General features: G+C 44.3%; 1 protein-coding gene across 2 annotated transcripts in view; it reads right to left on the bottom strand.

Annotated features, from left to right (window-relative positions):
• dlg4a (discs, large homolog 4a (Drosophila)) overlaps positions 1–9,717 on the bottom strand; it is a 16,006-nt gene extending 6,289 nt beyond the window's left edge. The window contains exons 1-10 of one of the 2 annotated variants that reach the window (XM_077011545.1): positions 9,587–9,717; positions 8,998–9,142; positions 8,771–8,906; positions 8,440–8,596; positions 5,467–5,569; positions 5,236–5,350; positions 4,480–4,656; positions 3,115–3,160; positions 1,518–1,548; positions 1,378–1,425 (exon numbers count right to left, since the gene is read on the bottom strand). In XM_077011545.1, coding sequence (XP_076867660.1) covers positions 1,378–1,425; positions 1,518–1,548; positions 3,115–3,160; positions 4,480–4,656; positions 5,236–5,350; positions 5,467–5,569; positions 8,440–8,596; positions 8,771–8,906; positions 8,998–9,115 — 931 coding nt within the window. In that variant the 5' untranslated portion in view covers positions 9,116–9,142; positions 9,587–9,717. The remainder of the gene's footprint in view (positions 1–1,377; positions 1,426–1,517; positions 1,549–3,114; positions 3,161–4,479; positions 4,657–5,235; positions 5,351–5,466; positions 5,570–8,439; positions 8,597–8,770; positions 8,907–8,997; positions 9,143–9,586) is intronic. The other variant, XM_077011547.1, reaches the window with a different exon arrangement.
• Between the last annotated feature and the right edge of the window lie 2,783 nt (positions 9,718–12,500).

Raw genomic sequence — 12,500 nt, 5'->3', positions numbered from 1 at the left:
TCTACACACACTCTCCTCTACACACTCTCTCCTCTACACACACTCTCCTCTACACACACTCTCCTCTACACACTCTCTCCTCTACACACACTCTCCTCTACACACTCTCCTCTACACACACTCTCCTCTACACACTCTCTCCTCTACACACACTCTCCTCTACACACTCTCTCCTCTACACACTCTCTCCTCTACACACACTCTCCTCTACACACTCTCTCCTCTACACACTCTTCAGACACTCTTTAGTTAGCGTGAAGGGCAGATGAACTGAATGTAACACTCTTTCTGAATTCTTCTCCCATGTGTGTGTTTCACAACAAAGTTATGCCTATGAAAAGATAAGTAACCATTCATCTTACTGAGAAGCTATGGTGAACTGATTAGACTGTATGTACCACACTGCAAGAGGGCCCCTGTGTACTGTGAATGCAAACAACAGCTTATGATATACCCTGATGTGATATTTGTGAGCTGTGTGAACATTACACATTGCTTTTATGAACAGTGCAACAGTGCATCGTTTCATCAAGAAATGCTGTAATGTGATGTAATGTGTAATGATTAAAAAATGCATTTGCTTGTATGTGTCTTCCTGGGCCAGTGTCAGGTGGTACATGTACACGTTTGCATGTGGCCAGGATGGTTCCTCCGCTTGATTCCTCCTGATCCAGGACAGTGTCAGGGCAGGGTGTTCAGAGCAGTGGATCACCTCCCAGTCCAGATTCATGATCGGATCCGCCTAACTGACATCATCCCCCCTCCCAGAAGGATCTACAGCAGGTATCACCAAATGGCGGACCGTGGTCCGGATCCGGACCCGAACGCCGTCCTGTCCGGACCCAATCACATTCCTGCCATTTGAGTGTTACGTTCGCCCCCCCGCTCAACAAATTTCGTTCGCCACCCCCCCGCCCCCCCCGCTCAACAACTGTCGTTCGCCACCGCGGACCCGGACCTAAGGTCTGAGCTATCTGCCAAAAATGGACCGCGGAAATATTTAATTGATTACCCCTGATCTAGAGAAGCTAACTGCTGTCCATGGTGCTGAAAGTGAACCCACCCCGACACCAGCCCTTTGGTTTAAAGAGTAGGCGAATGGTGTGAGGAAAGTGGGTGACACACGGCTGGGTGTCTGTCACACTCAGAAGCTCTACGTCCTTGCCGACACTACACTGCGAACAAAAGCGGCGACAGCCTCGCGATGAGGAGACTGCCAGAGAGAGACCGTGACGTCTCTCTTTCTCGGTCTCACAGGAACAGAAACGTATGCGCACACATCTTATTCAACTCATCACTTCACTGATGATCGCTTTGTGTGCTGAATGGACTGATGTAGTCAAGCCCCTCCCACTCCATCTGGCCCCTCCCCCTCACCTTCCACCTGCGTCACCGTCTCGTAACTGTGCGCCGACTCTTCTCTTCCTGGAAGAGAGGAAGATCCACAGAGAGTCAGTCCTGCCGCGTGACACCAGCCCGGCCGGTGTGGACAAAGCGGTGCTGGTACAGACACTTACCCTGCGACCCTAATGTATCCCGACCACGGTCCTGCAAACACAAAACACCATTCTGTTCAAAAACTCATACATGCGTTAAAAGAAATCATAAGCTGGTTATGGAGAAGAACAGTTGTTGCAGTTGTTGCAGGGAAGAGGTGTAGGATTGCTGGATTACAGAGGTGTAGTATTGCTGGATTATTGAGGTGTAGGATTGCTGGATTATTGAGGTGTAGGATTGCTGGATTACTGAGGTGTAGGATTGCTGGATTACTGAGGTGTAGGATTGCTGGATTATTGAGGTGTAGGATTGCTGGATTATTGAGGTGTAGGATTGCTGGGTTACTGAGGTGTATGATTGCTGGATCACTGAGGTGTAGGATTGCTGGATTATTGAGGTGTAGGATTGCTGGATTATTGAGGTGTAGGATTGCTGGATTACTGAGGTGTAGGATTGCTGGATTACTGAGGTGTAGGATTGCTGGATTATTGAGGTGTAGGATTGCTGGATTACTGAGGTGTAGGATTGCTGGATTATTGAGGTGTAGGATTGATGGATTACTGAGGTGTAGGATTGCTGGATTATTGAGGTGTAGGATTGCTGGATTACTGAGGTGTAGGATTGCTGGATTATTGAAGTGTAGGATTGCTGCATTATTGAGGTGTAGGATTGCTGGTTTATTGAGGTGTAGGATTGCTGGATTACTGAGGTGTAGGATTGCTGGATTATTGAGGTGTAGGATTGCTGGATTACTGATGTGTAGGATTGCTGGATTACTGAGGTGTAGGATTGCTGCATTACTGAGTTGTAGGATTGCTGGATTATTGAGGTGTAGGATTGCTGCATTACTGAGGTGTAAGATTGCTGGATTATTGAGGTGTAGGATTGCTGGATTATTCTCTCAGATAAATGGGACACTTCCCAAAAACAGCTCTTACAGGTGGGTGTATGAGAAGGAGATTATATTTTTCCCCCTGTGTGTATGAATGTATGTGTATGTGTTCAAAGCCCAAAAGAGGTGAGTATATGTGTGTGTGTGTGTGTGTGTGTGTGTGTGTGTAAATGTGGATCTCCCTGTGAAGACTGCAGACTCTACAATTATGTATTTATGCTAATAACAGACTAGAGTAGCACCTGTATAACACCTCCATTTATTACCAGTCCCCAGAGTATAAAACCCACACGCACGCGCACACACACGCACACACACGCACACATGTCTGACAGTTTAAACCTCACGCACAAGACAGCACAGAGAATAATAAATGGCTGTTTCCTCCTAAAGCCAGACAGACAGGCAGGCCTGGCAGAGCCGGGACTAGACAGCTCTCTGCCCTCCTGCCAACAGAGTGTTCTGAGCGCTCTGTTTGATAGCTTGCATAAAATGGCAGCATGCTAAAACAGGAAGTGTTTCTACACCAGAGGAAATGCATGTGTGATGAGGCAGAGTGTGTATTCTGCAGACGGATTTCTTTTTCTGTTTAAAAAAGTCAGTGTCTTCAGCTAATTAACCACTCGAGAAGTGAATGTAAAAGTTTAAAAGACAGGCGGACAGGCAGACCCAGGCTCTTCTCTAGAAGGCCGAACCCAGAACACACTGGTCCCACAAGAACTTACCCGCTCTTTGGACTTTAAGCGAGACCACTCCTTTCTCTCCGCCCTGCTGACAGAGAAGCACAGTGGGGGAGGAAGAGGAGGATGGAATGAGTATGTGAGCTGTTTGGCTTCACCTCACATATACACACATTCTCTCATACACACACACATCTCACATATACACACATTCTCTCATACACATACACATCTCACATATACACACACCTCACATATACACACATTCTCTCATACACATACACATCTCACATATACACACACCTCACATATACATACAGTCTCTCATACACACACACACCTCACATATACACACACCTCACATATACATACACACTTACATATACACACACCTCTCATCTACACACTCACCTTACATATACACACACCTCACATATACACACATTCTCTCATACACACACACACCTCACATATACACACACCTCACATATACATACAGTCTCTCATACACACACACACCTCACATATACAAACACACTTACATATACACACACACCTCTCATCTACACACTCACCTTACATATACACACACCTCACATATACACACATTCTCTCATACACACACCTCACATATACATACAATCTCTCATATACACACTCACCTTACATATACACACACCTCACATATACACAAAGTTTCTCATATACACAAACCGCACATATACATACAGTCTCTCATATACACACTCCTCACATATACATACAGTCTCTCATATACACACTCCTCACATATACACAAACCGCACATATACATACAGTCTCTCATATACACTCCTCACATATACACAAACCGCACATATACATACAGTCTCTCATATACACACTCCTCACATATACATACAGTCTCTCATATACACACACCTCACATATACACAAACCGCACATATACATACAGTCTCTCATATACACACTCCTCACATATACATACAGTCTCTCATATACACACTCCTCACATATACACAAACCGCACATATACATACAGTCTCTCATATACACACACACCTCACATATACATACAGTCTCTCATATACACACACACTTCACATATACACACACTTCACACTACACACATTCTCTCATATACACACTCACCTCACATATACACATACCCATATACAGACTCACCTCACATACACACACTCTCACATACACACCTCACATATACACACACACTCACATATACACACACCTCACATTTACACACACTCTCACATACACACCTCACATATACACACACACTCACATATACACACACCTCACATTTACACACACTCATATACACACCAACCTCACACACACACACTCACACCCCCCCCCCCCCCACTCCCCCCACCCCCGCCCCACACGCACCTCCTCTTGCTGGGGACGAAGCCCACCTCCTCGGCCTCCCCCTGCGGACTGACCCTACGTGCCTGCCACCACTCCTCGTCACTGCAGTCCAGCACGTGCAGCACGTCGCCGAAGCAGAAGCTGAGAGCCTGGCTCAGATACCCTCCGTCTGCTGTCTTATCGTAGTCGTACAGAGCCCTGGGGCAGACGCAGCAGAGAGGAAGAGGACATCAGGGGATAATGACAGGAGGACGAGCATTAAAGCCTGAAATGAGACTGTGAGAACATGTATGTTTCACTTTTCATTTACCGACATATGCACAGCCGTACTTATACAAACAGACTGTAAACCACCAGGGAACATGCTAATATTCTGTGTGTAATTAGTTTGTGTACACACTTTAGACCCACCGTCGTGTTGGACAAAGAACAGGAATTGTTCTTTTGTGTGCTGTTTGCACGTAATGAAGGTTTTATTGGTTTAACTAAATGAATTAAACTGTACGATAGCACTGAGTTACCACTCCCCACTGTAGCCTTTAACACAGCAGAGGCCATGCACGAAGGGTGTGTGTGTGTGTGTGTGTGTGTGTGTGTGTGTGTGTGTGTGTGTGTGTAGGAGGGGGGAATTACTCCTCAGGGTGCGTGCATTTGTCTTTATGTGTGTGTACCTGCTGCAGAAGCCTTGTTTAGGATTACTCCTCAGTATGTATGTGTGTGTGTGTGTGTGTGTGTGTGTGTGTGTGTGTGTGTGTGTGTGTGTGTGTGTGTGTGTACCTGATGTAGAAGCCCTGTTTAGGATTACTCCTCAGTGTGGTGGTCCCCGAACCCATACTGCTGTTCATCAACTGCTCTCGCAAATCATGGATCTTAGCCTCAAACCGACTGTATTCTACACACACACACACACACACACACACACACACACACACACAAAGTGACAAATTATATTGAATGGCAGTGTGATAATGATAGTAACAGTCTGTCCTGTGTGTGTGTGTGTGTTACCCTCTGGTCTGTACTGGGCGATGATGGTAACAGTCTGTCCTGCGTTCTTTAATGCAGCAGCAGCTTGTTCATGTGTAGCAGCTCTTAGGTCAACGCCATTAACCTGCATCACACACACAACACACACCCCAGATACACAACACACACCCCACACACACAACACACACAACACACACCCCAGATACACAACACACACCCCACACACACAACACACACCCCACACACACAACACATCCAAATAAACATATTATGCATACTAAACACACACAAAATATACATACTACACATACATACTACACTACATATACACATTACAATGTGTTTACATTAGTGTATCCTATAGATTAATCTGAATATGAAATCAGAATTTAATGAGACTTCTGTCAATGTATTTGAATCTGAATATTTGCTCCAGTCTTGATGTATTTGTGACCACTAGATAGGCAGCTGAATGTAACAAGACAGCTAGAACAAGATAGAGCAAGCATGACTACTGAACAAAGAGAATACATGACTACTGAACAAAGAGAATACATGACTACTGAACAAAGAGAATACATGATTACTGAACAAAGAGAATACATGACTACTGAACAAAGAGAATACATGATTACTGAACAAAGAGAATACATAACCACTGAACAAAGAGGGTACATAACTACTGAACAAAGAGGGTACATAACTACTGAACAAAGAGTGTACATAACCACTGAACAAAGAGAATACATGATTACTGAACAAAGAGAATACATAACCACTGAATAAAGAGGGTACATAACTACTGAAGAAAGAGTGTACATAACCACTGAACAAAGAGAATACATGACTACTGAACAAAGAGAATTACATAACTACTGAACTATGAGAGTGTATAACCACTGATTTATGAGAGTACATACCTGCTAAAAAAGAGAGTACATAACTACTGAACTATGAGAGTACATAACCACTGAACTATGAGAGTACATAACCACCACATGAGAGTACATAATTACTGAACTACGAGAGTACATAACTACAGAACACAAAGAGTTCAAAACATCAGAAAAAAGAAAGTACATAACTACTGAACTACGAGAGTATGAATTATGAATTATGAGAGTACATAACTACTGAAAAAAGAGAGTACATAAGCACTGAATTAAGAGTACATAACCACTGAACTATGAGAGTACATAACCACTGAACGATTAGAGTACATAAATACTGAACTATGATAGTACATAACCACTGAACTATGAGAGTACATAACCACTGAACTATGAGAGTACATAATCACTGAACTATTAGAGTACATCACCACTGAACTATGAGAGTACATAACCACTGAACTATTAGAGTACATAACCACTGAACTTTTAGTGTACATAACTACTGAACTATGAGAGTACATAACCACTGAACTATGAGAGTACATAACTACTAAACTACTAGAGTACATAACTACTGAACTATGAGAGTACATAACCACTGAACTATGAGAGTACATAACCACTGAACTATTAGAGTACATAACTACTTAACTATGAGAGTACATAACCACTGAACTATTAGAGTACATAACTACTGAACTATGAGAGTACATAACTTGTCACGTCCAGCCCCTCCCTCCTCCCTGGTCCCGCCTAGCTCCCCGCTCCCATTTGTTCCTCCCTCTGTCTGTCACGCCCTCGTCATTGGTCACACACACCTGAGTCTCGTTTCACCGTCTTGTTTCCAGTGTATAAAAACCCCCGAGTGTTTTGCTTCCGTGTCGGTCATTGTTTGTTCTGTTTCCCTTTCGCCTTGCCCCGTGCTCTCCTTTTCCCTCTTGCTGTATGATTCTGGTTTGTAGGTAGAGTTGCCCTGTGTTCTTAGCGTGTGTTGCTGTCCGGTCCAGGTTAGTCTTCGGCTCGTGTTATACGTCTGTCTTGTTCACATATGTTTACTTTGTTCTCATCTGCTTTTACTCTCCGTTCTTCCCCTCCCTACGTGTTTGGTAGTATTTGTGTTTAGTTCGCTGTCTCTCTGTTTAGATTATTGTTCACACGCCTGTGCTGGTCAGTGTCACTGTTGGTTTTCCAGTGTTAGTATTCTTTGGTTGGTTAAATGTTTCATTGCTTGTGTATGTGCGTGCTTCGTTAACCCTTTTAACTATTGCTGTTAGTGTATACCCCATGTCATTGTTTGAGTCCTCCTCACGTTGTTCGCTTCTCCTTATGCCTGGTTGTTCTGCTTCTGTTTGGTGTCTTTTATTAAATATTCAAAACCCGCTATTGCGTCACCCCTTCCCTGTTAAAACGTTACAATAACTACTGAACTATTAGAGTACATAACTACTGAACTATGAGAGTACATAACCACTGAACTATTAGAGTACATAACTACTGAACTATGAGAGTACATAACCACTGAACTATTAGAGTACATAACTACAACTGAGCAAAGAAGCACCAGTGTCCATCATCCTTCACATCAGTCAACAAGTCAACAAACCAACAAAACAAAAACAGCTAAATGCATATTGATCAGAAACAGAGCAGATTTTACAGCAGACATCTTTGTCTAGGCTAACATCATGCCTTGCCTATTAAACCATCGTATTCAATCCATTGTATTAAACTCTTCAGCTCTCAAGATGCTGTATGCTACATGTTACAAGAGACTCTGGGCTGCCCCATGTCCTCTCATTACTGCAGGAGGCTGTGCTGTAAATCAATGCACCCTGGATAAGCCAGCGGTGATCCAGTGGTAATGTAAGATATCCGCCAGATATCCAACACATCCGTTTCCCAAACCCACCGATATGTGGGAACATCTATGGCATTTAATACATAAACCGGACATGGAAGTTCTGAGCTCAGTCAATTATTAGATTTTTAGATTGAGTTAACTAAAGTCTTGACTGAAAATAGGCTATGGTTATTTGTCATATTTTATCTGTTCAAATGTTTATATAAATATGTGTGTGTGTGTGTGTGTGTGTGTTCTCACACTCAGTATTTGGTCCCCTTTGCGCAGTTCTCCGCTCAGATCTGCTGGTCCTCCTGCTAAGATGAAGGAGATGAAGATCCCCTCACCATCCTCACCTCCTACGATGTTGAAACCCAGACCTGTAGATCCTCTGTGGATCAACACACGCCTTGGGTCTCTGAAAGAATGAGAGAGAGAGAGAGGTAGAGGGAAAGAGGCAGAGAAAAGGGGGGATAGAGAGACAGATAGTGAGATTTCCCTGTAGAAGTAATAAACAGAGAGAAAGGATCTGGATCTTTCAGAGGTACTGCTGTTGACCCATTCTTCCTCCTACCAAAAAGCGAACACTTACCTGGTCAGGTCATCATCTCCCATCAAGCTGTGCAGCACCGGAGAGAATCGGCTCGGTGAGGTGGGAGTGAGGGCTTGTGGGTAATCTGAGCCCATATAGGGGTGGCTAAGTTCAGTGTCCAAGTGTGATGAATACGCTGGAGAGAAAACACACACAAAGTTCTAGTGACTGGGGCTTTAACCTCCTAGCCCATGTCCACACACACACAAACAGACATGCTGACTCACTGCTTGTGAGGTCTGGAGGGTTGTAGCTGTTGGTCAGGTAGAGGTTGTTGGGCTTGGCCACTCTCAGGTACACCACCTCGGCTGTGTTCTTCAGAGCCCCCACCGCGTCCTCGTGCATCACGTCCTCCAAACACACGTTATTCACCTGAGGCACAGATCAGGACTACACATTACAAACCCACTCATTCATCTGAAACAGAGATTAGAGTTTTAGAATATTAACACACACTATTCACATGAATCGACACTGTGGTGTCTTTAATTAAATGCCTTTGAATATTGTCTCGGTTACAAGCCTAAAATAAAGAATTGATCAGGTTCTTTCAGACTGGAGTTCCTCTGTCAGCCAATAGGGGTCAGTGTTTTAAAGAGTATGACACTGAGCTGACCTTAAGGGTCTACGGTGCACTGTGGCAAGATCTTATAGAACTATCACATCTAATATATACTGCCATTCATCCAGTACACCGTTATTACTGTAGTGAGGCTGTGTGTGTGTGTGTGTGTGTGTGTGTGTGTGTGTGTGTGTGTGTGTGTGTGTGTGTGTGTGTGTGTGTGTGTGTGTGTGTGTGTGTGTGTGTAAACTTGCCGCTAGTATCTTGTCGCCGATCTGTAGCCGTCCATCTTTATGTGCTGCCCCACCTTCGATGATCTTGGTGACATAGATGCTGTTATCACCTGGAATGTGCTGGTTACCCACACCCCCAGCTATGCTAAAGCCCAGACCTGCAAGAGAGGGAGAGAGAGAGAGAGAGAGAGAGAGAGAGAGAGAGAGAGAGAGAGAGAGAGAGAGAGACTGGTTTGAACATGTTATACTTGGAGTGTCAAAGGTTTCTAAACATGACACACACACACACACACACACACCCCTCACTCACACACACACACACACAAGCCTACCTTTAGGACCTTTGACGAGTTTGATCTCGGTGACTTTCTCTGCCACAGGTTTCCTACGGAGGACGTAGAGGCGGACGATAGCGCCAGCTTCTTTGAGAGCTTCAACAGCCTGGCTGTGGGTCACCTCCCTAACATCCACGTCATTCACAAACAGGATGCTGTCGTTCACCCTGGTGGGTGGAATCAGAAGAGGGACCCCTCAGGTTTGGTCCTTTTGACAGGCCATGCTGGGGTCAGACTACACAAATTCACCCTGAGCATTTAGATTGAGGAACAGGCCTTGTAGTGTGATGTAATCAAACAGTGATGTAACGGAACACAGTGATGTGTTTGACAACTCCTATGACATAATGATGTTGACCAATAGGATGACAGAATTCTCTCTAATACACATTTCTAACCATGGTGAAGAGAGAGAGATGCTATAGCACTTAAATATCCCATGTCAGTGGATGGTTCTAGCTACGATCAACAAATTCTTGACCCTCTTCCCGGATGGGTTTATACACATGGGCAAGGATGTGAATAATGATTGGACGCCATCAGACATAGTGTTTACAGTTTCACAACCAAGACTCAGCAAGAATTTATGCTACCATTATAGTCTAATCTGACAAAAATATCACGTAGTTTGATCTTGGCATTACTAAGTACAACATTGCTGTTCTGTTTATTACTGATTCACTGACATTATGTTTGCATTGATTATTATTGTCATTCATTTATCATCAATTTACCATCACTACCACTCTACCATTATTACACAGTACCATCACTACCACTCTACCATTGTTACACACTACCATCACTACCACTCTACCATTATTACACACTACCATCACTACCACTCTACCATTATTACACACTACCGTCACTACCACTCTACCATTACTACACACTACCACTTTACCATTATTACACACTACCATCACTACCACTCTACCATTATTACACACTACTATCACTACCACTCTACCATTATTACACACTACTACCACTCTACCATTATTACACACTACCATCACTACCACTCTACCATTATTACACACTACCATCAACACCACTCTACCATTATTACACACTACCATCACCACCACGCTACCATTATTACACACTACCATCACTACCACTCTACCATTATTAAAGGCAGAGAGGAACCCTTGCCATCCTGTTGTGCTCATGATGAAATCACAGTTCAATAAACGGTTCTACGTTATAACTTTAATGAGTTTGAAGGACATAGCTCAAACCTTGAGCAGTCAATCCATGTAATAGGTTGTCGCATGTAGGCGTGTCCTCAACATAAAATCCTGCCTGGGTCTGAACCACAGAACAAATCCTGTCTGGGAATGGTCATGCATATTTATTAGGTCTGCCTACTCATAGGCTCTGAAAACCAGCAGATACATTTCTATTACCATAATTGTAGCTATTAAAAGCCTCGAGGAGAGTTGGGGAGAGAGAGAGAGAGAGAGAGAGAGAGAGAGAGAGAGAGAGAGAGAGAGAGAGAGAGAGAGAGAGAGAGAGAGAGAGAGAGAGAGAGAGAGAGAGAGAGAGAGAGAAAGGAGAAGGGGACCTCAGTGTTCTGGTAATTGTCTTCTATAGAACAAAAACAAGAACAAATAAAACCCCAGGAAAAGTGAAGACAGTGTGTCTTGCTCCCCCCACTGTGGGGCAGTACTGTACTAACCCCACTGTGGGGCAGTACTGTACTAACCCCAGTGTGCTTCTGCTCCCAGCAACGCAGACCTACCCTTCAGAGACCATCCACAGGACAGCCACACTGCGCAGGAGAACAGGCCTGCTCTACAGGACACCGTGTGTGTGTGTGTGTGTGTGTGTGTGTGTGTGTGTGTGTGTGTGTGTGTGGGTATGCATGTGCGCGTGTGTGTGTGAGAGAGAGTTGTATTAGTGAGAAAGGCCTGATTACTGATAAACTGAGGAGGTGTCTAGGTTTGGAGGGTTGTGCTTGTGTGTGTGTGTGTGTGTCTTGTGGGTAATTGGTGTCTATGTTAAGACTGAAGGTGATTCTCCAGGCTTCCACAAACACATTTTGGAGACGACTGGAGACAGAGGAGAGGTGTGAGCAGGAGAGCTGGGTTATATTTAGACTCAGATACACCACACCATCACTCCTACCCCTGCGTCTCACCCCCTGCTCCCCGCCTCTCTGTGGGTGAGAGAGTGTGCAGGAGTGTTCAAGGAGAACACGAGGGTGCACGTTAGCTCAGGCACCCAGGTGGTTTCACATTATTGAAGTTTTTGTGTGTGTGTGTGTGTGTGTGTGTGTATGTCAGTGTGTGTGTGAGAGAGAGTATGTGTGTGTGTTTGTTACCTAAGTCTACCATCCTGAGCTGCTGCCCCCTCCTGGTATGATCTTGGTGATGAAGATGCTGGGGGTCATCTCCAACGTGAGGATTATCAGTACCACCTGCTATACTGAAGCCCAGACCAGAGTTACCCTACACACACACACACACACACACACACACACACACACACACACACACACACACACACACACACACACACACACACACACACACACAGCACACACGTTTCATGCACAGTTCTGATATGTACATGCTGTTTGTGATGTATTT

Source organism: Brachyhypopomus gauderio, chromosome 7, assembly GCF_052324685.1.
Source record: "Brachyhypopomus gauderio isolate BG-103 chromosome 7, BGAUD_0.2, whole genome shotgun sequence".
In the NCBI taxonomy this organism is placed as follows: Eukaryota; Metazoa; Chordata; class Actinopteri; order Gymnotiformes; family Hypopomidae; genus Brachyhypopomus; species Brachyhypopomus gauderio.
This window is presented reverse-complemented; position numbering and strand designations above follow the sequence as displayed.